This window comes from Paramacrobiotus metropolitanus, unplaced genomic scaffold, assembly GCF_019649055.1.
Source record: "Paramacrobiotus metropolitanus isolate TYO unplaced genomic scaffold, Prichtersi_v1.0 Parri_scaffold0000138, whole genome shotgun sequence".
Classification (NCBI taxonomy): Eukaryota; Metazoa; Tardigrada; class Eutardigrada; order Parachela; family Macrobiotidae; genus Paramacrobiotus; species Paramacrobiotus metropolitanus.
This window is the reverse complement of record NW_026570358.1, coordinates 154,183-182,145: the sequence shown is the minus strand read 5'-3', so window position 1 is coordinate 182,145 and position 27,963 is coordinate 154,183. Positions and strand designations below refer to the sequence as shown.

Genomic DNA, 27,963 nt, shown 5'->3' with positions numbered 1-27,963 from the left:
GCGATGGGTCCACATACATTTAAAACATTTTAAATTATTAATGGAAATTTTCGATACTCACGTCGCACGGTGTTGTACTCTGTACAAATGAAAGCAAAGAGCATACTGCAGTTAGAATTTTCAATAAAATGGCAATTTTATTCACAGCGCACCATCGGTTAATCAGCAATCTCGCGCGTCAACCTCTTTACTAGTACGTTTCTTTCTAAAGAGGCCGTCACTTAACGAAAGACTACATCACTGGGATAAACCATTCCCCGAATGACCTTTACCGAGGCCGTAACAAATGGCACGCTAATTAAAGTTACAAATGCTGTAATAGTTATTTCATTATGTATTGTATATAACAAAGTTATAATAGGCTTATGAGGAAAGCGACAAGTGTACATAGAGAAGCTCTGAACTACAAGGCGGTGGAATATTTGTGCATTTCATATCTCGTCCGCATTGGCAATGGGAGGATGGCGACGCGGAAGGGTGGCGCTGTAGTCCGTATTGGCGTATATGTGATTAGAGGTAACTGAAAGGTAGTCGCGGTCGACCAGTCGATCCAGTCGGGCCGAGCTGGCATTGTTCGATCCGTCCAGTTGGCGGAGATTTAAAGAACTGAGATTCACGGCGGATTGGCGTCGTACTGTCTGCTACGAAATTTGCAAAATTTATTAATCGATAGTCCTCCGGCCTTCTTATTATTAGTTGTAGATATGTACTATGTAGTAAAATCTGGTAATCGTATCAGTTTTCCTGTCACTCGTAAATCAGATGCTGTTTTCGTACTAAACCTTAAATTTTATATTTCATTGTATAAAAGTTTTCTACGACCTTGATTTGCTCCAGGTTGGTGAATTTTTGTTCCAGTAGATCGTCGTTAGATCGCACACAATTGAGCAGGACGAATTCGCATACTACGGATGCCTGTAAGCATGCGCACATGATTCGTATTTAAGTATTTATACAAGCATTGTGAAGTCCTATGATTATATTAATTATTGCAGGGATTTTATACTTACAATTCCTAACAGTCCGATCCCAGATCCAAGATTTAACAAAAAGTTCACCGGCGAAAATTTCCCTGCACGACCGTTGACATTAAACACAAAGCGAATGCCCCACAGCTTCACGAGATCTCTACGCGTAGTGCCGTTATAGTCGTAATAATAATGCGCTGTCCTGTAAAACGAAAGCGCCATGCTGTAGAACCATATCAGTGGACCATGTCAGTAGGACCCTGACGATAGTACCAATGCTTATTAGTGGGTCTACGCGGGAGTAGATTGAATTCAATGATCGGAGTAATAATATACTGTATGTATGTCATTAATGTATTATGTATAGTAAACGTTGGCAATACAGTAATTTTCATTTTGATAATAATGTCCCACCGAAAATTCCATCCTTTGGCAATCTTGGCATTTTTATCATCCAGACGGCGGAACGAATAAACCGGAATGCATTGTTCTTGATCAAAATCGAAATTGCAGTTCCATGATATTGTGAAACCAAGTATACCACCCTGAAAAAAATAAGTAATTACAGTACTAGTATGTAAATGATTAGCCGAGCGAAATTCTTGTATTTTGCAATATCAGACGCTTACATATGTAACAGGTAACACTGCAAATATCTTTGTGATGTAACCGTCTAGACAAAGTTTTTTAATTATACAAAATTATGCAGGGCCGGGCGATAGAATATTGTGTTAAAAAACTGATTTTATTTGATGTGACATAACCTCCTAGTGAACTGTTTATATCGCCACTCGATGTCCGCGTACACTCCAAACGGCCGCGTCATGACAGACAGGGGATTAGATTACTACCACAACACACCCGGCCAGTTCACTGGTCATGTAGAACGTGTCTAATGAGCCACCGACGTCGGGTTTTGATTTATTCATGCCACAAACACGTAGTATAAATGAGTAAAAATAATTCCAACCAGATGCTTTTTTGCACGACGTGGCTGTGCCCAAGTGGAGCGGAACAACTAACATATTGCTGGGCGATTTTTTTCTCCGCTTCTCCTTACCCGCGTCGAGATCTCCTGCACATCCTCATCGGCATACATGATCATATCCTTAACGTTGAAGATGGGACACAGCGGGTCCGTGTCGCGATTATACCGGCACGACTGCAAGTATGTTTGGTTGATGGAATCCAAAATATTTCGCCTGTAATAAAAGACATATCAGCGTGTGCATTCCGTCGGCCGGAGAAATAATTACTGCGCCCGGTGGCGGCTGTGTAAAGCTGGTACATCAGAGTAGACACCCATGTTTCCTCTTGTGTTATGACAGTTGAAAATAGTTCAGAGCAGCCTGCAGAATGTTGAATAAATGAAATTGATCTTGTAAACGTCAGACTGAAGCAAGGAGTTCACTGACAGCGACAGCTGTACTGGCGAAACATGAAAAATAATTTGCTCCAATATGCAATAATACTGCCAAATGTTTAACAGCCGGCACACGCCCACATTACTGTTTTGACTGCATTAGGACCTACACTCACCTACTTTCAGTAAAACAATATCGGTCCTGATATTAAATAACGAAAAACCGTTACTATCCAACATTTTGCCATAGGTACGAACGATTCGTTTATATTAAAGGAAAGTGAGACGAATCGATAAATCTCGACACTTCTAACAAAATCTCCGGTGATAAGTGATCGTTGAATCGGATACAGGTCACCAATGATGCGGAACAGTTTAATAGATTTTTTGCGTTTATTTGCATTCCGCAAATCTTTCAGCTTTTAATTCTTCTGAACATAAACTGCTCAAATAAATGTTCAGCTGACTCACAAAAGAGCTGGATTTCTCTAAGCAACGGAAGTGCCAAGCCACTATTTGCCAAACATTCGTCAAGCATCTGACTCACCTTTTAATACCGAACTTGGGAAAGGCAATATGATTCTTCACCAGCACCGTCACACTGTCCAGTCCATGCAGGATAGGTTTCCTACAAGCGGAAGTTACGTGAGTAAAAACATTCCCAGCAAAAAAATAACCCTCTTAATCACGTCATCAAAACCCGGCATTTTACGCATAATTTCCTCCCGACACTCTTCGGGGATATATTTCACCCTGAATGTCAAGCACAGAAAGTGTCGCGTTTACGACCACTAATGGACCGACCGAAGTGTTCCTTTCGCGCTTCTCATGCTGCGATAAAGGCTGATGAACTCTTGTTACATTCGCCGCATATGGTCGTCGGCGGGAAGATTAATGGGCAATAAAGCGCCGAATACGGATACAGTATCGTAATCCGTATGTACCCCCATGTTAACTAACTAACTTGGGTGTTTTGTCCGTTTCCGTCGGACACCAGGCGTTCACTTCGCACGTCTTAATCTCCTTGTCCCAGTTGACGCAACGTCCCGTTTTTCGACCATTCCCACCGGGAGTGGGCTGACCCGGTGTACAGTCGGCGTCCGTCTCGCACCAGACACCCTTTCGCGATACGTTAGGATCCTGCCAATGGACACCATAACAAAATCCGCATAATATAGTATTCACTCAATAATTGCTGCATACAAATACTGACGGAAAAGATAAGTCGATGTAACTAGTACTGCAACGTAATACGAGCACTATACGATACTACGGGTACTCGATCGTACTATTCATTAATTAATGTAATAGTAAATGTAAATGGATTATTAGTGAGATCGCGAGGCTGATCGTATCCGGCATTTGCAAAATAATATTGCTTTTTATTATATAAACAAATACAATTTGAATGTAATGTAATACAGCAATAGCTATCTCGTACATCAAAGTTAAAGGTCTTTCGCATCAAACTGTAGATGAACACTAATATCATATTATACTTCTAGTTTAAATCGTCTACAATATCCGTACCTCTGGACATGCTTCCTGACTCTGATTCACGGTGAGCACCATACTTGTAGCAATAAAAAAAGCATCACTTTCCTGAAAATAAAAAAACATTTCCTAATAAAATTTCATTAAATCAACCCTAGTAGTAATAATATGTAAACAAACGCCAAAAGAGTAAATCTGAGATGGTATATTACGCAAGTTTTTTGCAAGCACGTGCGATTTTATAATCATTTTTAATAAAATATTAAGCGCATAACAAATATAAATAAATATCGAGGGCTTGAAATTACTGCTCCAAATATTTTAAGCGTGGGCGTTACGTCAATTGATCCCATTAATGAGTTTAGTCAAAGTAGTACGTCGCATAAAAAAACGCAATGAATGCTCATGCGTCCATTAATACACTCCCGAGTACATTATGCAATGAGCCTTCAAAGTCAATCATGTAGCCATTAGCAGCGCGATGAAATGTGCGCATCCACTAACCTGTGCCGGAACAACAAAATCAATACTGTCCCAAATTTCTTTCCGCCCTTCTAATCCCCGTGCATACATTAAGCCCTTGATCTTCGATACGACACTGCTCTCGGCCAAATCGAATTCCTGATAGCTTTTGGTGTATACAAATACGTATCTGCAGGAGAAGAAAACCCCGATTAAACCTGTGCGCATCAACGCACAGCAACAGTGGTGCTGTGCAGGCTCAATAGAGCGCACCAAGACGATAAATTCCCCAGTGGTCAATTTGACCTTATCAACACAAGGGTTACAAAGCGCCGGAAAAGCAATTAATCCCAAGGAGTGTACAGGGACTACGTCCTTACGCAATCAAAGAAAATACTGCTGAGAAAGCGAAATGTAAGGTGGAAATTTATACACGTAAGTATTATAATGCCTTACCCAATCAAATAAGAAATTATACAGGCTTGGACCACACGGTAGATAATCCCGATCCGGGCGCTCCGGACGGTGACTAAGCGCGGCGTCTCGTATCTGTAGTCGCACCAGTAAAAAGTATTCTTTAAGGTACTATAGGAATACATTTGCCAGCTAATGTCAAATTATTATCCAATAATTTGTCGCTTCCATATATGCCGCGCGGTGAATGGATGGCATGATAAGGCAAAAGTGCAAACAGCTACGGGTAGTCAACGTTTGATTAAGAGAGATGGCACCTGCCGGTGGAGGGATAATTTAATTTCAAACGCGCTTATGAAAAATTCACACGGCTGTCCCGGCCGTGGGAATGCGTTCCCGCGCTATCCCCTCTCGACGACGCGGTAACAAGGAACTGTAGTGCCATTTGGCTACACACGTGATGATTGAAGCGTGTAATTATTCACCATTGACGTTTATGTGCCAGGACATTAAATTTTTGCAAAAAGCTCTACGGTGAAAAATCGATGCGATAATATTAGTTCGGCGGAGGCCTGGAATTAACGGAAATCACCAAGGTTTTTCCGTTAGCGAGTCAAATTACTTTTACTGCTGTAAAAAAAGAGTTTTATTGGCTTCGTTAATTTGATACCAAACTTTTTTGTTGTTCAATAAATGTCTATCACGCGATTCACAAAAGGCGCTTTTGTCTTTCGCGAAACTGAGAAACTGTAGAGAAGAAATGTGCTAACCGGTTAAATGTAACAAAAAGTCTCCCGCAAAAAATAACTTCCGCTAATTATTAGCGAGTTTTTACTTGTTGGTTACCTAACCTTTTCAAGGCGTAATTTGATTGTTCTGTTCTTTAAAATAGCCAAGTGTAAACTGTGGCGAAGCCTGGTAAATTGGTCGCTAAAATTAAATAGAAAAGTATCTCCATGTTACGGAAAATTATATTTGCTTTACTTTTTGCGTGCTGATTGAGCCAAACCACAAACAACTTGTAAACAGTACAAGGAAAACCTAACTTTATCAAGATATATGAGAGATAATATAGTTTCGTACATAGTACGCCTAATAATATCTTTCTTGTAAACGTATAGTATTCTGTAAGGAGCAGCTCTCACAATAAAACAATAATTTGAGAATAGTTAGAAACTATCATTTCATAACCGGCAGTTCGATAGTCATATGCGATAGGGTATAATTTTTATTATTGTAATCATGCTGTAACCCAGTTTTCGGTGTTCATATTTTATATTGCAGTAAGGTGTTGCTTTAACTTACTGGAAGAGAAAAGAATCAGAGCACTTGAGGAATGACCGCAAATGGGATTTTTTCGGCAATAATCCGGCCATACTCAAGCACAATATGGCAGTGCAGTGGATCCCGGCAAATGGTCAATTGCCTGTGCATATCTCCGTCAACACATGATATTCCGCAATTGATCGGCTGCAAGAGCGGCAAAAGTTGTAAATGATAACAACGCTCCGGTGCGCACTCGACACGCGGCCATGATGAGATAGTTTAATTTGCGCCAATTCTCCACCAGCACACCTACTTCAAAAAGGAAGGAACTCTATGACAGTTTTCCTGCGTGATCTGTAGTTTGTACGAGCACTGGGCCGGGGTTGGCGTCCTGCTGCGCGATGAGTCGCACAACTATTTAAGTGCAGGATACACAGCAAAATGCACGGAAACCGGAAGTGTCGCTGGCCCGTATACGCGCGCGCACCCGGCGTTGTGCATGTACTTCTATACAGGAGGAGAGAAGACTGATAGTTTGCACATTAGAGACTGGATCTATTAAACGCTTGACTTGGGCCGCTTAAAAAACTGCTGGTCTCATCGGTTCAAATGGAGTCAGTGCGCGTCTCCTGTGTAGACAAACCAATGGTTGGGTTCAATGGGACAGGATGTACTAGTCATTTATGAACGGATCACACGTCGCAAAAAGCCAAAAACATTGGTGTTCATAAGGGACTGTGTTACGAAATTCACAAAATTGACTATTGCTCTAAACAAAATACCAGAAACCTGCATTACCATTTAATTTTAAATATTTTTTAAAACAAAATTTTATAGCATGTTCACCACTTTTGGCGGAAAGCGTAAATCGAGTAAAAAACTAAACCAGGCAGAAGGATAAATGCAAGATGCTGAAACGTGCCGGTAACACATTCAGTGCCGGTAGTCTGGAACGTAAGTTTGCGCGTTCAGCTGAAAAGTAGCAAGATCGATTATTAAATCACGCAGTTCACTGCGGTTCAGGTGACGACCTTTAATTGTACGACACCAAGTATCCATCAATTATTGGCTCTTTTGACCAACATAATGAGCAGCAAGATCCACTCGGAAAGCCAGTGCGCATCCAGTGATCCAGGACAACAGCAGATACACGCGTGTGGGCGACAGGCGGATTTTCCCATAAAACAACGATGTAGCTGATACCGTCATGCGCATATCCCATGGTGTCGGATGTTTTGCCTCCCTCCATACGCAAAGGCAGCGAGAGAAGCGTGCAGTTATATCAGGTAAGTCGCTTTTTAATTTACGAGCCTGCCATGTATCCTGGGGTTCCGAAGCTGTCCTGGACAGCTTTATCATAAATAATTCTAGCTCAGTGATTTTCATATTAGTTTAAGGTATGCGTTGCTCCGCCGTTTAAATTTTTTTTCAAACTAATCGCTTTGTTGTTTACGCTTTTGTCTACACCACGCTGCAGGTTTCCAGCAAACTGCACACCCATTAACATTGCTCACTGTGTTCACTCCGTTTTGAAAAGGTCACGCTAGATCTGCAGATGCCTAATCCGCGCTTCGAAGTCTTCTGCATCCGCGAGTAGTTCCTATTCCTGCGAATAAAGTCATTTCTGCATCGCAATAAAGGAAAACTACAGAAAGATGGAGAATTAAAAAGATTTTTTTGGGAAAATCGTTCAAAAGGAATACTTGTACTAGAGTATTTAACTTACGTCTGGAAATGGCAACGCGTTAGTTCAACCAGTAGCTGAACTGCTGACTAAACTACTGATTATAAAGCAAAAAACAAGTGCAGTCCCCAATGCGCTACCGACTCAAACGGGCACGCACAACAAATCATATAACGCTTCTCCCAGAACAGCAAAAGTGAAAGCCATCCAGCAAATTATTCCCTAAATTATTCTCCCGTACGGGTTACCTTCCGTCCAAAGATTTAGGTGTACAGATTCCGCCTAGGTGTACAGATTTAGGTGTGCATATTTAGGTGTACAGATTCCGCCAAAGCAAAATAACTAGAAATAGAATTCATGCACGAAGTCCAAAAAATAAAGAAGTAACAACAACTTGACGGAATCATACTTCTTTTGCTGTTATATAAGGGGTTGTCAATGGCCTGGGGCCCTGGGCAAGGAATCCATGTTCTTGCCCAAGGAAAGGAATCCCAGTTCTTGTTATCGTGAGTGTCGTCACCCGGCTAGAGCATGACGTTGCGGCAATAGTAACGGTTAAATGAGGCGCGGTACGTAAGATTAAGCACCATTTTTGGTCACAACGTACGTACGTAAAACTCCAGCTGGATGACGGCACAGCGTCGGCACTCACGGCAGCACACACAAGGAGTGCTTGCTCGTCAGCCGCCGCTTTTATCTGATTGATGAGTAATGAAAGCTGCTGCTGTTTCTCAGTAAGCTACTTACAGTAAAATCGTACTTCAAGTTTGCAAAACGGCAAAACACCGATTGTTTGGAACTCTATCTTTAAAAATGCAACACCATTCCACAAAGCTTTAAACGGCACACAACACCGAAGCGATCAATAGTAAGAACTAAGAACAAAATATGAAGTGCTCGATGCCAGTTCAGCTATGGAAAATGCACACAAGCTCTCGCACTCCCATCAGTTTCGCGCAGTTCAATGACCTATCTACAAAAGAAAAGTGTTATTACAATTCAAAATTCCATCCATAAAACCAAAACAACATAACATAATCCATACAGCTGATTACTTCGCGGTATTCGCCAAGAATGTACAGTTACGGATGAAAAATAAACGAAGTGATCACAATTTCCACTTCCTGGCCATCAGTCGGCGGGCGACCATCGTACAGCGAGAGTCCCAGTGTCACGGGCGCATATTCGTCTTGCTGGTCGATCTCCTTCGGCAGTTCACAATTCCAGTTGAATATCTCATATCTGTTGTTGTTGTTCTCATGCCCGTGCTGCGATCGAAAGAGTACACTGTTGCGTTTTCGATAGAAGGAATGCGTTGTATTGGGTCCGTTGAGCTTGAAGCGATGCCCAACCGATGTCGCGGTCCGCAGGAACGGCTCGTTAACGAAGCGGTTGCTCATCCCGTAGCTCACCTGCTCTGCGTCTCCGTATCCCCATTTCGCGAACTTTATCGCCACACTGTCCGGAGAGTGTTCGGGCTGGCTGTACATGGCGAAGGTGACGTTGGGATCCAGTTTGTCCAAACGCGCGTCCACGTGAAACTGGTAGCGACCGAAGCCAAACTTTGAAACGCTGGTCAATAAAGCTCCTTGCCAACCGTCATCCTCCTTGCTCAAGCGCAGATGGAGTTTGCCGTGCTCATCCACAAACGCATTATCGGAATTCCACTTGGAGGAGGTAGGATTCACAGTCCACTGAAATCCAGAGAAAGAAATAACCTTCGGAGTTTCCGGCATAAGTGGTACTGGAGGATTATCAGGTTGCTCTACAACGCAAACATACACATGGAGCACAGCTTGCACCGTAGTAGACGACATCTGGCACAGATAAATCGAAAAATTTCATTATTATTATTGGAAATTGAAATTCATTTAAATTTAGTTTATTTACAATTTCGTACTCGGCGTCCTTAATATCTCAGAAGAGCCGCAAAGTGCACCCTGCGCGTCGCCTTTATCAAAGCATTGTTAAGGAAGATTTGGTTTTGCACACGGCCTCACCTGATTCGGTCTTATCCTCGCCATCCGTGTTTTCGCCAAAAATCAGCTCTTCCTCTGTGCCACTTTTACGATAAAGCACATTCTCGTACTGCTTGCACAAATTCCACACAATACGCTGGCACTGATCTGCAGAAATATCGCAATAAGTAATTCCAATTATTTTTAATTTTAAATGATTTTTCGTTATCGTGTAGTGATTCATCAGCATCATTCCGTGACAATTTGCCAGAAAATTTTTCGTGCAACTTTCTAAATCATCACATAGAAATTTCAACAAATTTACAGGTCATCCTATTATTCCGAGGGATGAGCTGGAAAATATGGCTCACAGTATATTCCTACCCAGTACCCATAATGCTGGCTTACCCATAATTTCGTTGACCTTCTCCACAAAGATTTTCCTTTCTTGCTGGAGCTGCTCTTCCATGGTACTGAACTTCCCCTCCATGGCAGCGTCCGGTATTATGTCGTGCTGATCCATTGCGCTTTAAATTTTGTTCCAGTGTCATACAGAAAGCTCTTTACAAAGTACTACTAGCCGACAAATTACCAAAACAAAAGAGATATCAAGAAAAACATACTTTGCAATCGAAATGTCGAGAAAAATTAACAAACCACTTCAATGACTTCGTTTGCCACACTTCTGTAGTGAGCACTCAGCAGCGACAATGAAGCTGAACTGAACAATTTAACGGTGAGCACTGAGCCAGCGAGAAGACTCAGCACTCAGCGCGCTGGCCGCAGCACGTGACCGCCCGTCGCCGTAGATTTCAGCAGTTTAATGGACAGTCGAGTCTGAGTCGACACCATTCACGGCAGTGATGGGTTACTGAGTTTTTGGACCTCTTCCTTACTCTTACAGGGGAGTGCGCTAAGCACCGAAAGCGATTAAAGAAAGCGATTAAAAACTTGAGCGATTAAGAGTTTTACGAATTACCAGAAGCGGCTTGACTCAGAACTCAGACTCAGAACGGTACTATTGGTAGATTCCAAGCCACCTCCCAGTGGCAGTTTTTAATCACTACCGATGAAGAAACGTCCGATTAACGAAATTCGCGAATTTCTTTAATCGGTTGGTAGCAGACCGATTAAAAACTCGAGCGATCAAGAAGTTTCTCTGGAACACCTTTTTAATCGCTTTTCTTTAATCGCTCAGAATTGCTTAGCGCACTCTCCTGTTACTGTTGCAATACTTTTGAATTACTTTACTGTTACTTTTTCGCTGCCGCAAACGCTTACTTACTGTTACTGTTACTTCAGGTCCAAAACGTTACTGGTTACTGAATCCTTAATATTAGGCTACTGTTTACTGAGTAGCTTTCCCTTACTTACTGTCTACTCAGTAACCCATCACTGATTCACGGATTAAACTTAAACAAGGATTAAACGCTCCTGGAGTGGAAACACCACCCGGGAAACTGGGAACGCACGATCTTTCGTCCGTGTGCATATCGCAGTTTTGTCGTGTCTGGGCAAAATACAATGTACGTACTCCTGCGGACGTACTCGTACCGGTAATGATTGTGAATTTGCAACGAACGAAATTTAATTAATTAATAGGATTTTTAATTATTAAACTAACTAACCAAGTGCATTTGCCAAGTACCTGTCCCGGACTCAGCCACTTTCTGCCATGAGTCATGGAAGCAGTAATCCGAACAACGAAACATGGGATCCATGGCCTTAACAATTGTTTTTTTGTTTTGCAGGAAATATCAAGGCATCGAAACTTGTCGTGACCTTGTTGTCGTTATGAAACGAAAAAGCTATGACTGGCAACTGACCCTATTGACCAGCACGGTTCTACCCGCCTGCTATGGATTTTGTTTTGGCTAACCTTCTTGAAAAAATCAATAATAAACTTGAAAACCGTAGGAGCGGTAGCCATTAGCCAGTCAGTACTTAATTACAGTACGAGTACTCAAATACGATTCTACAAATCTCGCATATGTGCAGCCGGACTTATTAGCGCTAGACAGAAAAGAATTCCTTATCTGATGGTATTTGGTGCTTTCCGAAAAGTGAGCAAGAAGACAGAAAAATTACAAAAACTGTCAGGGTAAAACCCGTGGCAAAGTGTCGAAACCTTGAACGGCTTTCTCGGCAGTTCTTCTCCATTTGACTGTAATTAGGTAGAGTTATATTTTATTTTGTTTCGTTAATGAAGGACGTTTCTAAAAATATAGTTCATAAGAACTAAAAGCTTTCAAGCCGGGAGATACAAAATAGGGAAACTTACTTTTGGAGCGTCCTTTGTACGTAACGTAACGTAAGTGACGGTCGTAACGACGTAAATAACGTAAGTGCCTAATACACAATTAATTATACTTCTATATTTAACGTTAAAGATATTATTCTGCACCTGTAGAACTGTTTTAGCAGGAGTCGATTCAGACGTGTCTGATTTATTTCCTGATATACAGTAACTAAATGTACTGCCTTAACCATAGTTATACGAGTACGTCACAAAACGGCTATTAACGTTTGAAAGTGTGCACACTGTGCAGTGTAGTCACTGTAGTGTATTACAGGAAAATCGATGCGAGAATCTGGCGGAGGTACTTTTATTACAGATTCATTACGGTTCTACAATCCTCCGATAAACGTCAGGTGTCCCAGAAGCCCAAAGCAGTCAACTATTAGCACCTCGTACTTTACAATGCCGAACCAGCGCAACCTTCGTTCAACAATGATACCAACTGCGTTGTCAGCTAAGTCAACTACGTACATAGGTAATCCCGGTTCTGATGGCACCTTGGATGTGTAATACCAAATACAAATGTCTGACGTCTCTGAGAAATGAAGCTTTTTGCATATTCCAACTCCCGTCAAACAACACAAATAGTACCATGATCCTGGCGATTACAACGCTACAAAAGCTGGCTTAATGTCTCATTTCTCTAGATGCTACTTGCTAAAACCGTCCCACTGCGTCAGTCAGATCCAGAATATCCAGTCAGATCCTTTCTCTCAGTGCCTCCACTTTATCTGTGAGCTTAACTGTAGCACTTCGGTGGTCGTATCCTATTCCTTTTTAAATGGTGCCTTACTGTTTAGGTGGATAATGCAATAATGCAAGTAACGGTTGAGATAGCCGCAAAACGACATGATGTGAAGATGTTTTTTCTTCCGTTAACCGGATGAAACTTTAAGCGCCTCTTCTGCTAATAGGTTGTATAACGTATCCTTGTAATCCTTGTACGACTTGTCGTCCATTGTAATCCTGACTGTTATTTTAACCAGTGCCCGTATTGAACGTGAAAATTGGTAGAAAATCTATTTCTGATGCTCTTAATATGGATACGAATGGGACTGATTATCCAAATGTTTCTGATGCGGCGTATTGTAGCCATCCAGTGTTTTACTTCGCTAAACCCGAAATCATTGTAATTGCAATAATTGGCATACCGCAATCTATTCTTACTGCAGTGTGTAATGTTTTCGTCATTTTAACCTTCATTCGGCGAAAAGAGCTTCAAACTCCTCAACATTTCTATTTCATAAACCTCGCTTTTTGTGACCTTTTGCTCGGGAGCTTTTCCATGCCGACTCGCCTTACACTGGATTTGTTGGGATGCTGGCCAGCTCCTTTTGCCTTCTGTCGCGTATGTAAGATCATCGACTGGATATGTTCTGCGGAGACCGCAACAACCGTGATGCTCATTGCTCGCCATCGCTACAAAATGGTTACACACGGCGCACAGTTTGCCGCCGAAGAAAGTGGACGATACGTTATCCAGAAGATCGTATTGACCTGGGTCGTTAACATTGGTTTTTACGGTACTATCCAGTTTGTGGATCTTTTTACTGGTCAGCGTTTGTCACCTATGGGGCAGTGCATGACTGAGTTCTTTCAAATACAGTGGTTAGGTGACTTGGCGATTTTAACAGAAAACATACTGCCTTCTGTTGTCGTTGTCATTATATATGTGCTGGTTTATATGACGTTAAGACAGCGGAGGAAACGTATCGTAATGGCCCTCGAAGAATCCCACCAAGTAAAGGATGAGAAAGAGAAAAGTGGAACGAACCGACAAAGCCATAGACGAACCACCAAGCAAGGGACAACAATGATGCTGTTATGCGCAGTTTTCCTGGCTGTGAATTTCCCTTGTGCGCTTATCAGCTTGGTCATGTTGGTTTACGGGAATACGTTTTCGTTGCTGCGATGGTATACCGTCTCTTTGTATTTGTTCTACGGAAATAGCCTCATCAATCCCATTGTCTATACTCTGAAAATTCCCACCATGAGGATGATCGTCGTGGGATGCTTTAGAACGAATATCTGGGGGAGCATGAGGTCGTGGCTGCGTCTGTGAAACTGAACTCCTGTGGATGTACAAGTTTAAGTATGCTCAAGTGGCTCAGTTTTACGTTGAGGCTGGTACTGATAGCTTGTTTCACCAAAAACCGTGCTTTATTACAGCATGATATTTATGTTTGTTTTGGACATCGGTCTGCATTTTACCACCTTCGCTGACGAACTGCTTTTTTGGTGCAAAGATCGCGAAATGTTAATCTTTATGTAGCATCGCATGATTGGCTATAATGGTAGTAATTTATACAACATGAAGTACATGTACGGAAGTGCAGTCTGTACACTGTACAGTAAAAAACAGATTATGTACATACACTTCGAGAAATTTGAATTATGAAATTCCATAATTCTCAGCGATAAAGTACGTCTTACGATTAATCAAATCTGATACATCATGAACTTAAGATGCGAATGTTAATGCAACACGTAAGTGTTAATGCAACACGGTAGTCGAACTTGGGCAAGCCATTAATGCATTCCGACTACATTATTTTGTGCTGCAGCAGAATCCGAGTCCAGTCTGCCTTCGATAAGTGGGCACAGCACTGCAATGCTTTTATTAGACCAACCAGTAAAAGAAGTACTTTAGGCATCTATTCAAAACATGCCGAGGCTAGCCGAGCCAATGTGTAACGATAGATATTTGAGTATGTCCGGTTCGCGAGATCATGTTGTCTCTTTTACCCAAGACTATATACATCACTACAAAAATGTTCCAATGAACAGCTGTTACTTCCGCACTAGACGGATATCAATCTTCGCTTGTGCTGCCGAATGTAAAGAACTTCCCGTCGCTTTTCCTTCAATCGACAAGATCCCACCTTTCATTGCGTGCGCGTAACGTTTAATCAGCGTCCTTTCTTGGCAAACAAACGTATTAGGATGATAGGGTTAACCGTAACTCAGTAGTAATAGATGTGTTGTTTCAAATCGACGCTACAATTATACCCATTAGCCGAACACTTGGGATGACAAAGATTAATTGGAGTTTCTTGTTAATGTTAAGCTATCGACAGATTACTCACCAATCCCCATCGTCATCGGGGAGGCAGTTATCGATCGCAACGTTCATGGAAGAACAAGCACAAGCAGTTCCCTTTTTCATTGAAAATATACAATAGATGACTCACATCAGCTGACGAATATTCGACTAAGTGCAGCGTGAGCGGCATTCCCAGAAACATGAGCCAATCATGGCGAGCTACCTGTACACCGCTCCCCTTCCCGGCGGAACCGATAAACAAACACAGGCGCACCGAACCCAACACAGATAATCATACTGGACACCAGGACGACTGACCACCACGAGCTGCACGGCAGACATGACTAGTAGTTGTACTTATATAGCCCACAACCAGCTAGCTACACTGCCATGCTGCACCGCGGTGCACTTTCCCTTCTTAAACTGTCGTCCTCCACAGATCACGGATTAAACAAATCACGTCAAACATCCAGCACGTCTATTTCAACACACCACAGTGAGCCATTAAGCGGTGCTTCCTTATTAGCGGACCTAACGAGCGGAAAATAGAAAAGGCCCTCCAGCGCGACACAAGCGTCGGTTATGATTCAGCATTACCTGTTATATGTACCGCGCGCGCGATCGATAACCATCCGCTCCAAGAAACATTCCATCACACCCGGTTCCGCTGCGGACACGGCACGTCACATCCGACCACATGGTGTCCGTGTTGAAATCTCCTCCAAGGTATAAACATTTATGACAATGGCATTTGAATAAATTATTGACTGTATGAGGCACAGTATTGTATAAGACCACTTAAAGTGTAAACCTCACAGTTTAAAAAACGGAAGGGTACAAAAACGACAAGAAATGGCGGCACTCACCAGCGAGCAGTGGCGTTTTTATAGAATGCCATCCACTCCTTGCAGATGACGCTCCGCCAATGCAGCGCAGTAAGCACCAATCAGCGCATGTCACGTGAGAGCACTGTGTCAGTTCACCGTTGCCCTGTCGAAGACAGTCATCCGCTGCCTCCCCCGACTGATCGCCAGCGCGAAGTTCTTTCGATGGAGTTTCACATACCAGACAATGCATTTACAACATTTCATTTGTCGCTGTGTAAACCGCATAGCTGGTAAGCGAGACTGCAACCGATGGGATTTCGGTAAAACCCAGAGTCACCACTGTCCACGGCAGACCGCCCCATACGCTGCAACATAGTGTTTACACTACAAATCACAAGAATGTAATGTAGATAAAATCCATTCATAAAATAATGACTACACTTGATCTTTGTACAGCACCACGTTATCAAATTAATGTTGGATTAATCTCGTATCGTGTACTTGTAATGTAAATTAAAAATATCCGCGGTGCACACGCACGTATAATATCCACTTAAACGGGAAATGACGCGCGTTAGACAGAAAGGGAAACGGCAGGCAGGGATTGGATGAACTTACATTTCCATGAAGCACACATAATACCCCAGTCACACGCTGGCACTGGCGAATGACGTCATCGGAAGCAGTTATTCCTGTAACAAAATGAATTCCCTGAGATGGTGGTGGTGGAGAGAATAATTTTCGGGGAAATCATAATCGGGATGTATCGCGAAATCTCCGTGGGTGAGCACAGGAGAAAAAACGCCACGTCCATCCGCCATCTTGATGTCAGCAAAAAACGCTTTCCCCACATGAGAGAACGACAACACAACGCAGCTGTGCCGTGTAATCTCCGCATATATACACACACATGCAACACGAGAACAGATAGAGCGATATATTGGAAGCGCACATACAACCACAACATGCGATGATGCAATCGGCATAGCATAGCGATCGCGATGTGCAGCTGATCGAGGAGGATGTAGTCGAAGCGAGCCGCGCTGATCCGAAAGAGACGTGTCATTCCATCCGAGGTTTTTTTTCCTTTGGACAAGGAACCATTTTTAGGACGGAAATGAGATTGGTATGTACTGGCTGAACTGAACGGAAATGAATGGTTTAAGCAAATTGGACCGATAGGTGGTTCATTGTCCGCGGGCGCTTGGGTAAATTTCAATATGGCCACATGCAAACACGCGTACAAGACAACATCCGCCACGTACAGCAGAAATTATCATCACCAGGTCGTCGTCCATCGATCGCCCGCCAACACAACATCAACATAATGCGTATGAATCAATTGGGTATTTACCAAAACAATCTCTTAACAACTGGAGAAAAATCCACGTAAAATTTTCTGTACATTTTCCGTACAAAATATTGGCCATCCCATTTTTGTAGAGGCATTTCAATAAAGAACGTACAATAAGTACAATTCCGAAATAATTATTTAAATACATCGTACTTCAAGGCATCCGGTACAAAATATTTGCTAAATCACTATCACGTCGTCCACACATGCGTTGGCTATCTGCCTGCTGTCATTGATTCGGGAAAATATGCTGAAGCGGAAATGCTCAGAGATATGCTGCGGTATAATTATTCTTTCAGTAAACTAATTAAACTGCCAAGATTAATAATAAAACAAAAACAAAAGTAGCGCACGTACGGTCGGAAATAACACACAGTCACGCAGCAACACGGGAATCAGTACAAGGTTGAAATGTGCAGTCAAACATTGTGGTGTTTACCAAAATTCACATGAACATGACTCGGACCAGCACTCGTCAAACTAGCCGAAAAAAAACACTCGCAGCTCACGTGCCAGAACCTGTACAGAAAACTAAGCGAGCCAAAACTCCAAATGGGCCATATGCAGCAACAGCAGCAGCACAAGGAAGCTGAGCACATACATTCTATTATTGCCGCCGCACTACTGTGTGCAACGCGTATAGGAAATGCCGATACAGCTGTAATGCGCGCACTCGTATACTGTGTACAGTACAGCTGTATAGCAATGTCCCTGACATTGACCTGGCAAGGACACAGCGCGTGTTGGAATACTTATGTTATTACCCATGCATCACATGCTCGATGTCAACAAACTGGAAGATCCGGCTGTGTGGGCCCAGCCGATGCCGGGTGCTGTTGGCGCGGTGCAGCCGTAGCGCGGCAGTGCGCACTCGATAAAGATATCCCCACACGCACCGGGCGCTCCACGCGTACACACTGCCGATGACTCACAGCGCAACGCTGATTGCTTGGCAATGTCATACTGACCTTGGAACCCAAACAAACCTCGCGCGTTTTCCGATGTTGTGCGAAGATGTTTTCTCCGCTGTTCGAGAAACATGACAGATAAAAATGGATTAACGAGAATTTACACCAACGTTCCGCTTTATTACACAATTCCACTTGAACATCGCGACGGTAATGCGTTGACATCTTTAACTCGAAAACTGCATCAATATAATTTTTCCGACTCGTTAATGCGTCTCTCCGTAGGTTCCACGCAGGCTTTCTGGTACTATGAGCAGTGTATGCTGAGTCAAACAAATCGCTCTCTCACTCGACCATATTAAACAAAATGTATATGCATTGATACCGCACATTATCGATCGGCACATTCTTTATGCTGGTGTTGCTTGCAAACCGTGCCGGCGGTCGCTGCGGCTGTTCCATTCACATTAGCAACACGTACGGATTACAGAGGCGTATGTGCTGCTGTTGGTATTGAAATACCGGCACTTTTCTATCAAGCGGGTGTTCGTACTTTTACCTACTTGTTGTACCTACAGTACTGTTGTGTTGTCACAATTCCGAATGTATTAATTGCAGTGTTGTACTGAGTGGTATCACAAGCTCGAACAATCTTTCCGCGTACTTTGTTGGGTTTGTTGCATGATTTCCGCGAGATGTGAGTTCATGTACCTGCACCGAACAGATTAATGTTTTGTTGACAACGGATAGGTCACGTGTACGTACCGGCGGATATTGATCACGATGCAACTAATCATTCACCCGCCGGGACTATATAAACAAAAAGTCACTTTATATCTTGGACATGATTAGTACAAGTAGTAGTGGCGCATGAGCTAATTATGTACACAAATAAAACATTCCTACAAAAAAAGAGTTTATTCTTTTACTGTACTTTTACCGATAACGATGCACAGGAGCAACATGACGTGCTAGTAATAACAACGACAGCATAAGCCAAAATGGTCAACTTTGAACGATATAATATTACCTTGTTCGTCATCATATATCTGTACGTGTGCGATGCGAATAAACTAAACCCGGCTTGATTATTGTAGCTAGCATTCATAAACCGCAAAAAAAGACCGTACATGGTACTATATCTGCGATGTAATAATATGTAATTGTGAAAAACTGTTCGATTTCGCATCGTTAAGTACGTGCACCTTAGAGCCTTAGAAAATGCAGTAAAAATCAAATTAGGAATTGCATATCGGTTTTTTTGTATATATAATTCTGTACGTCTGTATTTCTGTATATGTTTTTTAAATAGGGTATTGTATTTCTGTGGTTAGTGTAATTACCCAAGACACTCATCAAGCTGGATTATCGAGGTTAACGGATGTACGTACAATACAGACACAACAGTTACAATACAGTCATACTCCGATAAAGGCGAAAACTGATATTTTGTATATGTACAAAAAAATTAATACTATCGTTTTATTCTCCGTTCTATTATATCCATTATGAAAACGTTGCTTGTTTTCATCCAAAAAAAACTACGTAGAACATACATGTAATATGCATATTACAGCTAAACGCACATTGTTATCCGACTAAGGCGTCTGCCAGAGGGCGAAATAAACGTTCGCTTAATAGTGGTGTGTGTCCACGGAGTTTTTTTTTACTTTATGCGGATGCACATAACTAAATCGAACTATGAACCCCCGCTGCATATACTGACCAAAATGCCCGGCTCCATTCGTACGCCGACCATGTATCCGGCCCAAAATTTTAAATTAAAATTTTGCACACCCGAATTTTCCCCGTTTTCTGCACAGATTTATTAGTCGGGGTAATCGCTGGTCGGATATAAAAAAAACTGGGTGAGACAAATTTACGGCGTACGTCTTTTTTGACCTCCGGGTTGTTCATTAGTATTCATTAGTATTACCCTTCTTTGTCGGCTATATTGGCCATGCAATTGCCTGCTATAAATTGAACATCGTGAGATTACGGCACTACCGATACAAACACAAAAACCAACCTTTCACGACGACCGTATATTGAGTTTGCGTATGTTTAGGGGGCTTTTTTCACCGTAAGGTCAGCACGGCATTTATAAAAACTGCTTTTTGCCATTATTTATAAATAAATGTAAAATGTTCGGTAACAACTTTAATAGTACTAATGGTAAGTTACTAACGTCAGTCGAAGCAATCGTATTACATGTAATTGCCCTCATCATATCGCGAAGTCGAAAATGAGTCACCTCTGCAAGATATTTAACTGGTAAAATAATAATACAGACTCTGTAGTAAGTTAATAACAATTGGGTACAATACTGGCAAAGTCAAAACGCTTATCGTGGAGAACAATTGCAGGTATACGGAAGTTGTTATCTAATACTGTCCCTGAGTCAGAGCTGATTTCGCGTTCAAATCTCAGCATTGTGCGAAAGATGTTACAGTATATCTGGAGCATGCATATTAACGTCTTACACCCGAAAGCTTTGTAACTCTTCATGCAGACATTATCGGTACAACTGTTTTTGCCTTTTGTTAATTTGATAAGCAGGCATGAATCAGTCACTATACTGCGGCAGACGCTATCCTTATCGCACCTTAAAAACATTGCTCGGCCAGTTAGTCTATTATTTTCATAAATCAGTTTCAAGTAGATTCAAAAATGGCGATCTCCATATACGCCTTATACGTATTGCTTATAGCTCTTACATATTCTCATGCTGCTCCATTACAGCCGTACGGCACGGCCGTTGGTGACCGTCTCCTAGAGAAAGCCGATGACATTTCCCTGGGACTTGCCATTTCTCATCCGTTTGTCTTTTTGGAGCACAGCTACAGCCAGTTATACGTAGGCAGATGCACATTTTAGCGGATTTTTCAAGAGGAAAATTTAATGTTCTACAGCAAAATCAAAGGTTGACTGTGGTTGTAGTTAGGAACGAATGGCTACATCAGCTTTAATCAGCCCTTTACAGCGTTCACACCGACCAGTTTTCCCATGAACGACAGTTCGCTGCTGTCCGCATTCTGGTCCGACATTGATCCTCGCCACGACTGCAACACTCTTCCAGGAGGCGATTTAAACAACAACGTCTTCTATCGCGAAATAGCCAACCAGAATTCAGATCTGCTTCTAGCATTGTCAAATCAAATACGGTAGAGAGTAATACAAACGCCAATAACGTACGAGCAGATTACACTTCAAGATTTAGCTCATCAAAACGTTTTGCAGAGAGTACGACGCAAGTTTCCGATCGTTCCGTGCGCAGTGGGCGTTTATCCTTACGTTTTCCCGTGTCGTTCGATTTAGTACGAGATGTCCTCCGGTAAGTGATAACAACCTTTCTCCATTACATGAATGACAACCGCTATATCTAGGAATATCCAGCCAATACGTTCCAAATCATACTGGCAACCGATGGACGCTATTCCTTTTCAATTTTCAACTATGACAAACTTGAGTGGATCTCGCATAACGACAAATACGCGATTGGTAAAAACAACGTTTGAAAATCCCTTTTTCCTACCGATGGGTACCCAACTATTGGTTGCCATATCAGCAAGAAGCCACTCAAATCTGGCTAATTTCTAGCTGGCTTTAATCGATTCGATGGCCTGTATTACAAAGAACTCAACGGCTCCGGAACAGCAAACTTGGGAAAGGTTGTGACGGAATCCAATACCGGCGTCCCGGGCCGCTGGATTTTTCGGCTCGATGCCAACACCATCACCGGCGTGGACTGCAGCGATCCATCCAGTAAGGCAACGGCGAATGCGCTGGCATGAGTTGGCAAAAAGTGTTGATTGTTTTGTCACCTTCTATAGACAGCCATGCGATTTCCGTTAGTCCAAAATACGGTTCCGTTCTGGGTGGCAACGAAGTCATCGTCAGCGGAGTGTGCTTTGATGCTGGCACACCCATCAATCAAATTATTTGTCAATTTGGCGGTGATCGCCTTCCCGGCCAGCAACATGGTCCGACATCCGTGCGGTGTGTGGCTCCCACACCGGGTGAGATCGGCGTAGTGGCTCTACGCATCTCGGTGGACAATGGGATGACCTTTCCTTATGCATCCACGTATACATTTGGTAAGAAAAAACTGCAGGCTTCTGCTTACAGCTACCTATCTTCCGTTTCTATGTTAGTATTTAGTGTTCAGAGAATTAATATCACTTGCTTTTATGTCGATCGCACCGCTGAAACCTGTTAAGCAAATATGTACCGGGCGGCCATAAGTGCCATAACATAGTAATCTGAAATAATTATACTATAATACATGCAGATTCGACAACGTACTCTGCCAGGCTTATCGACCAGCATTTATGGGAGTCGCTGCCGGAAGTAAAGTTGCGATTTCAGTGGAATCCGTACGATATTGATGCCGATTTAGTAGTTCTAAAAAACAACTCCAAGGTTGCGGTTGATTTGGTGGGATGGTATCTAAGGTACATGTCTAAAGATAAGCCAATGATTTGATGAGAATAAATTAATGCGATAAGGGAACACATAAAATTTGGAATTAACGGTTTACTTGACCTGATAAGCGGCCTTTACTGCCAGATATATGAATTATGTTAGCCAAATTCGTCCAGAAACATATACAGAAACAATGAACTCTGGCGGTCCTTCATTCTGCAATCAAACGACTGATTAATTGCAGTGGTTCTGATGTAACGCAGCATGTCCGCACTATGGTGATTCCCCTTGTCCCATCAGTCATCAATACGGGCCGAATGGACATCACACTGAAAACGTCCATCAACCTCTTTCAGCCAGAGTTCCCGAACGAACGTTACATCTTTTTGCGAGGATCTCTTCGTATTATGAAAGACACTGTTCGTAACGCGCTGGTGAACAGCACCGGCATTACGCATGGGAACCAGTCGCTTCCGGTATCCCTCTGGACGCCGATGTTCGATATAGATTTTCTTCAACGACTGCCCCAGCAGTCCAGTCGGAACAATGATGATTATGAACACACTGAATATGGAATGATCCTATCTTATACCGTTCGCCGACCACTGCAGCCGCTGTTTGGCCGACGTGCACTTCAGGCACTGACTTTTTACAAAGGTTCCCAAACACTACTCAGCCAAGATCAATGGAGCAAATATTTGTCAGGGTTTCCTGAACGCCATGTACTGATTGACTCCATTCTGAAATGTACAGCTGATACTGATTTTTGTCGATGCTGGGCGGATGCCGAACGGTGGACGTTGAGGTAAAGGTCGCCATACGACCTGATAGGGTATACTTGTTTCCATAAAAAATTAGATCCCTTTAATTGTCAGTAACAATGTGTTTAAGAAGTTATGTCGATTTGGGTAGAAATGGTAGCGTTTGTGCTCTTTTTGCAGATACAACTCTTCGGATTGCGCTGACTTCCCAGCGTGCCCAGCGAATGCCAACCAGGCTCGCTTGGACCGTGCCCGGTTTTCCGTAGAGAACCCCCTAACCAGCATCAGCGCCTGTAACCGTATTCAAACAGCGGATAGTACTTTGTGGCCCACTAGTTTTTGTGCCGAGAACCCGGCCTCCGTTCTATGCGTTGTGGCCCCCACTGTATCGCGGAAGTATCAGCAGCAGTGTTGTTATGCTGACAATGCTAACCTCATTCTGGCTAACATGCACCCGGGCGGCGGGCGGGTGAAGCTGCTTGTCCAAGATCGGGAGGTCGATGACGTTAGTTCCGGTTTAGTCTGGATGGCGCAGAGGCTGGAGGAGGCTATTACGGATAGACTTCCGCTGAAAAAGTGTTGCAACAACGCCAACTGGAATAGCGATAGCTGCCGTTTGTTCCGAGATGTCAGGAAAGGTGGTTCATCACGATGCTATGAGCCGCCACGACCAGGTAATAACACTACTTGTCATCCTGATACGAATAACCTAAATATTACGTATATGGCAAAACCGGTCAAAAGAATTTAAATATCGAGCGACAGAAGTGACAGTTTTTCCAAGTGCCGGGATTCCTATATACATTTTTTGCTTCACTCATTAGAGTTGGCACGAGTGGTAACTTCTGGTAAGAGTAAGTTGTGGTGTAAGCTTAGTGGTACGTGGCATTTTCTAGTCGCTTGAGTCACGCGTGAAACGAGATTTTCAGTTATACCGCGAGCAGTATTAAGGCAATTGCTTGTTTTGTCTGTAGCCGTCGGTTTCGGAGATCCGCACATTCAGACCTACGATGGCTTCCGCTACACTTTCAACGGATTGGGCGAATACGTTTTGTTGGAGATCCCTAACGTGATAACCGTGCAAGGTCGCACAGCCAAAGCGAAATCCGAACAAGGTAACTGAACAAACCTGGAAGCCGGCAGTCTTCTATCCTGCGATCATGGTATTAAAATGCTTTCCTGTAGGAGCAGAATTAATGGCCACAGTGTGGTCAGGTTTAGCGCTTCGCGTTGGCAACACGACCATTCAGGCTAGTATCAGTTCGCGAGGAGAAGGACTGAACTTGTACTTAAACCGCGAAAACATTGATCTGGATGCTGTTTCGACGCTGATTATTCTAGACGGTACGTAAAATTTCAACAAGTGTAGGTGAGCTAAAGTGTATCAAAATAAAGTACCTACCTATATCATTGCCGTAACCGTCTAGATTCCATAATACACCTGGATCGCCTGAATACGTCCGCGCTTAAAAAAGTCAGTGCTCAGTTGGCACTGGGAATTCTAGTGGAGATCGAGGAAGTTGACTTGGTCGTTCAGTTCCAAGTTTCCTTGCCGAGCACCTACAAAAACGCACAAAGCGCTGGGTTACTCGGCCGCTGGAATGACGATACAGCGGACGACCTTATACCTCGCGGCCAGACTGTGGCGATTCCTCAAACTCCTACCGCCGAAGAGATTTTCACATTTGGAGAATCATGTACTGCATATGCAAAGCATCTACGACTTTACCAAATTCTTTACTACCCTTACTATTCAGCATAATCAATTTAAACTTGCAGGGCGGATACAGAAAGCCGAATCACTGTTCCAGTACCAAGTGCCGGAGACGTACGAGTCCGTCAACGACGTTTTATTTCGCCCGTTATTTGCTGCACCCGAAATTGAAAACGCAACGCTCAAACGGGAAGCAGAAAATCTCTGCGGTGCAAATGCAGAGTGCATGTTCGATGTCGCGGCTACCGGCTTGTTGCGTATGGGTCAAACGACAAAGACGTTCATGACAATTGTGGAAGAGGACTTCAACACCTCCATCACCGTTGGTAATTTAAACACTGCAGCGTTATTTACAATGTACACGATCGCATCTTATGCTGCTACTTTCTCATACGGGTTTACGTTTGTCTACGAGTAGTAACCAGTTGCGGCTACCCTGCCCTGGATGAATCGGTGGTCATCGCATCCAACTCCTCATTTATCAGCGGCGAGAGTGTACAGTTAGCCTGCCGAAACGATACTATTTCTCAGATATCTGGCAGTACAACTCTGGTATGCTCAGCCGAAGGAAAATGGACGGGAGAGGCATTAAAATGCGACGGAAATCACGGAAATCGTAAGTGATTTGGGCAGGTTACCAGCTACCACGTAACTGCTTGTACCACAAAGTTATGTATAGTTCCACTTTTCAGGTGTCTACGGGTCCAGTGTGCTCTTTTTGCTCGCAGTCCTTGCCGCCTGGTTAAGATAGACAAATGTGGAAGCTCATTCAGCAATCCAGAGACAGAGCTGGGAAATTATATTAATTTATTTTACAAATCATAGTCCTGTTTTAATTTACACCAAAATGACACAGTTATTAGCTACTATGCAGGTTATTAGCTGGTGTAGCTGAATTCGGATGCAATCAAATTATTACTGTAGATTTCTTGATTACCTTTGCTTAGGCAACTGAACTGTACGTAAGCGAAGCAGTGAAAAAATAAAACATTGCCGAAAAATTCCAGATATTGACTAAAACGACTCTCAAAAGAATAAAGTGTAACATATTGTATCATGCTTCCATGTGCAGAGTGCATAAAAATCGCTGCATCGTAAAATTGGCGATTTTGGGGTAAATTAGTGATTTTCGGTTTTCTTGTGGCAATGTATCGTTAAGCGTCAGAAATTCCCTCAACAATACGCGAAATCGTCAGAGCTTCGGAAGTTGTGTCTTCGGATGTTTCGTCATTTATGCTGGACGAGACATTCGTATTGTCATCCGTTAAAACCAATGCACCTGCCCATCGACCAGGTCCGCCGGACACGGCAGGTGTTGTTGTCAACTCTCTCCAATATCGTACGGCGATCGAGTCCCTTGTTTTATTTTGTCCTAAAAAGAAATCATGTGCATTTCGCGACGCAGGAATCAACAAGGATAACTGAATAGTAAACACTTGAAAAATATGGGACGAAGTGTATCCATACGAAGTATCAGTAGCTACTATAATGTACCTCTTCGGAAGATACGTAAACGTTTCTTGGCAAGTCCAGCCGTGCTTCGTACGTTCATTTCCCTGAGGTGCACCACCACAATGAAAACTCCTTGTGCAGCACTCAGTACGATGTACACGCATCCCAGAGCCATTTTGACGTTGTCGCTCATATCGCATACGAAAAGCAGGAAGTATCCCAAAAGCCACGTGCCACCAAGTAATCCGCTGGTACATATCAGACTGATTATCTTAAACCGCTTAGGTCCATCTCTTCGTGAGGGCTGCAGTTCTTTCTCATTTTGTAAAGTATCTGCAAATTAATGATCAACATTACTTATTTATACTTAAGAGGCTTTATACCGGGAAACATTCGTACATAAAAGCAATGAACTTACGACGCAAGTACAAAATGTACAGCACAATGTTGCTGACACAAATTATGGTAACCGGTCCAAGGAAGGTCCAAGCCACGAAAGCGGTGTGCTCATGATCAAGCCAACACCTACACTTGAAGATACCCTTAGGTATTAAATAATAAAACATACTATATAAGATACGAACTTTGATTATCATAGGTTCCCGGCAAGTATATTGTTCTAATTAGATGACTGCAAGTTGCAGATCGTAGGTCATTTATAACTGTTGCAATTTTTGCCTCGGAATTGTACGGATTTAGGATACACTAACCATCGTTCTTCCACTGCATAAGCATGGCCATCAAACGCTTGCTTCATAGCCTCGAATGGGATGTGACTGAGGATCCCGAAGAACGGAAAAGAAAATGGAAGCACTACAAACCAGAAAACGATTAAAGTGCACCGAAGGAGACGGAACCGAGTCCCGACCTTTAGACAGCTTACACCAAGCAATGCACCACACCTTCCACCGAACGCCTCCATATGTATCACCGGGCACCCGTGTGTTCTCGTATATTGCCGTCCAAAATTTAAACACTGGCAAGATCATCCAGTACCCTTCAATTCCCATCCAGGCAAACACCACCAGCATAAGCCAGTGCGATACAATCGCCACTAATAAGCAGCCAATTTCGTCGTCACGTTCCATTGCGGTATGGCTCAAGAGAAACGACATATGGGCCAGACAAATGCCGACTACAAAATTTAGTCGAGTGAATTTTCTGGGAGTGAATCCAATGACGTTATTCCATACGGCCCATCTATCGAAGAAATATCTCGCTAAATACCTCTCGCAGTTACTTCGAATTGAAGCGGCTCACTTACAGTAGATGGCAAGCAATGAAGAAGCAACATATAATTGACACAATTAAACTGCACAGGGTTACAATCGCCGGTTCCAGGGTTAAATACATAGGCTCGTCATCCGCATCGTCCTCGCTGAGGAGACTACCACACAAATCAAGAAGCATGGTAAACGGGGTAAGATGATCGCATACACATTCAGCGGTTGTCCCTTCGCTCCATGTTGCACTCTTCCGCATAAGATGGCAGCCTTCAGTCGACCACATGGAAGTAGTCTCTTCACCTTCAACCGAGTAATCCAGAAATACACAGTGATGTGCACTCCGAC

At 42.9% G+C, this 27,963-nt stretch overlaps 5 protein-coding genes and 1 long non-coding RNA gene across 9 annotated transcripts; 2 read left to right on the top strand and 4 right to left on the bottom strand.

Moving 5' to 3' along the window:
• Window positions 1-31: 31 nt before the first annotated feature.
• LOC129599140 (P2X purinoceptor 4-like) lies at window positions 32-8,000 on the bottom strand. Of its 3 annotated transcripts, XM_055497278.1 has the most exons (14): window positions 7,900-8,000; window positions 7,482-7,573; window positions 6,281-6,596; window positions 6,007-6,171; window positions 4,744-4,836; window positions 4,330-4,477; window positions 3,862-3,933; window positions 3,296-3,471; window positions 2,879-2,959; window positions 2,029-2,170; window positions 1,383-1,513; window positions 1,011-1,170; window positions 823-915; window positions 32-641 (listed from the first exon to the last, which is right to left on the bottom strand). In XM_055497278.1, exons 4-14 carry the CDS (start codon window positions 6,075-6,077, stop codon window positions 432-434), a joined length of 1,377 nt encoding a protein of 458 aa, XP_055353253.1. In that variant the 5' UTR covers window positions 6,078-6,171; window positions 6,281-6,596; window positions 7,482-7,573; window positions 7,900-8,000; the 3' UTR covers window positions 32-431. The 3 variants fall into 3 exon arrangements, with proteins under 3 accessions (XP_055353253.1, XP_055353254.1, XP_055353255.1); XM_055497279.1 differs by lacking the exon at window positions 6,281-6,596; XM_055497280.1 differs by having other exon boundaries at window positions 34-638; window positions 6,007-6,596.
• A 457-nt stretch (window positions 8,001-8,457) lies between these two features.
• LOC129599143 (uncharacterized) lies at window positions 8,458-10,283 on the bottom strand. Of its 2 annotated transcripts, XM_055497284.1 has the most exons (4): window positions 10,018-10,283; window positions 9,652-9,777; window positions 8,707-9,416; window positions 8,458-8,624 (listed from the first exon to the last, which is right to left on the bottom strand). In XM_055497284.1, the coding sequence occupies exons 1-3, from the start codon at window positions 10,130-10,132 to the stop codon at window positions 8,734-8,736; spliced, it is 924 nt and encodes a 307-aa protein (XP_055353259.1). In that variant the 5' UTR covers window positions 10,133-10,283; the 3' UTR covers window positions 8,458-8,624; window positions 8,707-8,733. The 2 variants fall into 2 exon arrangements, with proteins under 2 accessions (XP_055353259.1, XP_055353258.1); XM_055497283.1 differs by having other exon boundaries at window positions 8,458-9,416.
• Window positions 10,284-12,947: 2,664 nt separating this feature from the next.
• Window positions 12,948-13,970, top strand: LOC129599126 (histamine H3 receptor-like). Its single transcript, XM_055497266.1, has one exon. The coding sequence runs from the start codon at window positions 12,948-12,950 to the stop codon at window positions 13,968-13,970; it is 1,023 nt and encodes a 340-aa protein (XP_055353241.1).
• A 346-nt stretch (window positions 13,971-14,316) lies between these two features.
• LOC129599145 (uncharacterized) lies at window positions 14,317-16,552 on the bottom strand. The gene is made up of 3 exons (XR_008691885.1): window positions 16,397-16,552; window positions 15,818-16,143; window positions 14,317-15,670 (listed from the first exon to the last, which is right to left on the bottom strand). It is a non-coding gene; the product is annotated as an uncharacterized LOC129599145 (long non-coding RNA).
• A 4,094-nt stretch (window positions 16,553-20,646) lies between these two features.
• On the top strand, window positions 20,647-25,934 carry LOC129599139 (uncharacterized). Its single transcript, XM_055497277.1, has 15 exons — window positions 20,647-20,896; window positions 20,981-21,204; window positions 21,281-21,374; window positions 21,427-21,541; window positions 21,641-21,805; window positions 21,874-22,137; window positions 22,332-22,494; window positions 22,710-23,270; window positions 23,407-23,900; window positions 24,201-24,341; window positions 24,412-24,570; window positions 24,654-24,923; window positions 25,006-25,266; window positions 25,359-25,556; window positions 25,633-25,934. The coding sequence occupies exons 1-15, from the start codon at window positions 20,711-20,713 to the stop codon at window positions 25,689-25,691; spliced, it is 3,354 nt and encodes a 1,117-aa protein (XP_055353252.1). The 5' UTR covers window positions 20,647-20,710; the 3' UTR covers window positions 25,692-25,934.
• On the bottom strand, window positions 25,777-27,958 carry LOC129599141 (adhesion G protein-coupled receptor L1-like). The gene is made up of 6 exons (XM_055497281.1): window positions 27,657-27,958; window positions 27,276-27,592; window positions 27,103-27,205; window positions 26,811-26,917; window positions 26,435-26,725; window positions 25,777-26,312 (listed from the first exon to the last, which is right to left on the bottom strand). The coding sequence occupies exons 1-6, from the start codon at window positions 27,899-27,901 to the stop codon at window positions 26,095-26,097; spliced, it is 1,281 nt and encodes a 426-aa protein (XP_055353256.1). The 5' UTR covers window positions 27,902-27,958; the 3' UTR covers window positions 25,777-26,094.
• Between the last annotated feature and the right edge of the window lie 5 nt (window positions 27,959-27,963).

Coding starts and splice junctions, on each gene's coding strand:
- LOC129599140 (XM_055497278.1), bottom strand. CDS start 6,077: ATGGCCGGATTATTGCCGAAAAAATCCCATTTGCGGTCATTCCTCAAG. Junction 4,478..4,743: donor ATAATTTCTTATTTGATTGG/GTAAGGCATTAT, acceptor CTTCTCCTGCAG/ATACGTATTTGTATACACCA. Junction 1,514..2,028: donor TGCAGGAGATCTCGACGCGG/GTAAGGAGAAGC, acceptor TATTTTTTTCAG/GGTGGTATACTTGGTTTCAC.
- LOC129599143 (XM_055497283.1), bottom strand. CDS start 10,132: ATGGATCAGCACGACATAATACCGGACGCTGCCATGGAGGGGAAGTTC. Junction 9,778..10,017: donor GAAGGTCAACGAAATTATGG/GTAAGCCAGCAT, acceptor ATATTTCTGCAG/ATCAGTGCCAGCGTATTGTG. Junction 9,417..9,651: donor CGAGGATAAGACCGAATCAG/GTGAGGCCGTGT, acceptor TTTGCGTTGTAG/AGCAACCTGATAATCCTCCA.
- LOC129599126 (XM_055497266.1), top strand. CDS start 12,948: ATGGATACGAATGGGACTGATTATCCAAATGTTTCTGATGCGGCGTAT.
- LOC129599139 (XM_055497277.1), top strand. CDS start 20,711: ATGGCGATCTCCATATACGCCTTATACGTATTGCTTATAGCTCTTACA. Junction 21,542..21,640: donor TAACGACAAATACGCGATTG/GTAAAAACAACG, acceptor GCTAATTTCTAG/CTGGCTTTAATCGATTCGAT. Junction 23,271..23,406: donor GCCGAACGGTGGACGTTGAG/GTAAAGGTCGCC, acceptor CTCTTTTTGCAG/ATACAACTCTTCGGATTGCG.
- LOC129599141 (XM_055497281.1), bottom strand. CDS start 27,901: ATGTGGTCGACTGAAGGCTGCCATCTTATGCGGAAGAGTGCAACATGG. Junction 27,206..27,275: donor GGTGTGGTGCATTGCTTGGT/GTAAGCTGTCTA, acceptor TCTGGTTTGTAG/TGCTTCCATTTTCTTTTCCG. Junction 26,918..27,102: donor TATGCAGTGGAAGAACGATG/GTTAGTGTATCC, acceptor CTTCAAGTGTAG/GTGTTGGCTTGATCATGAGC.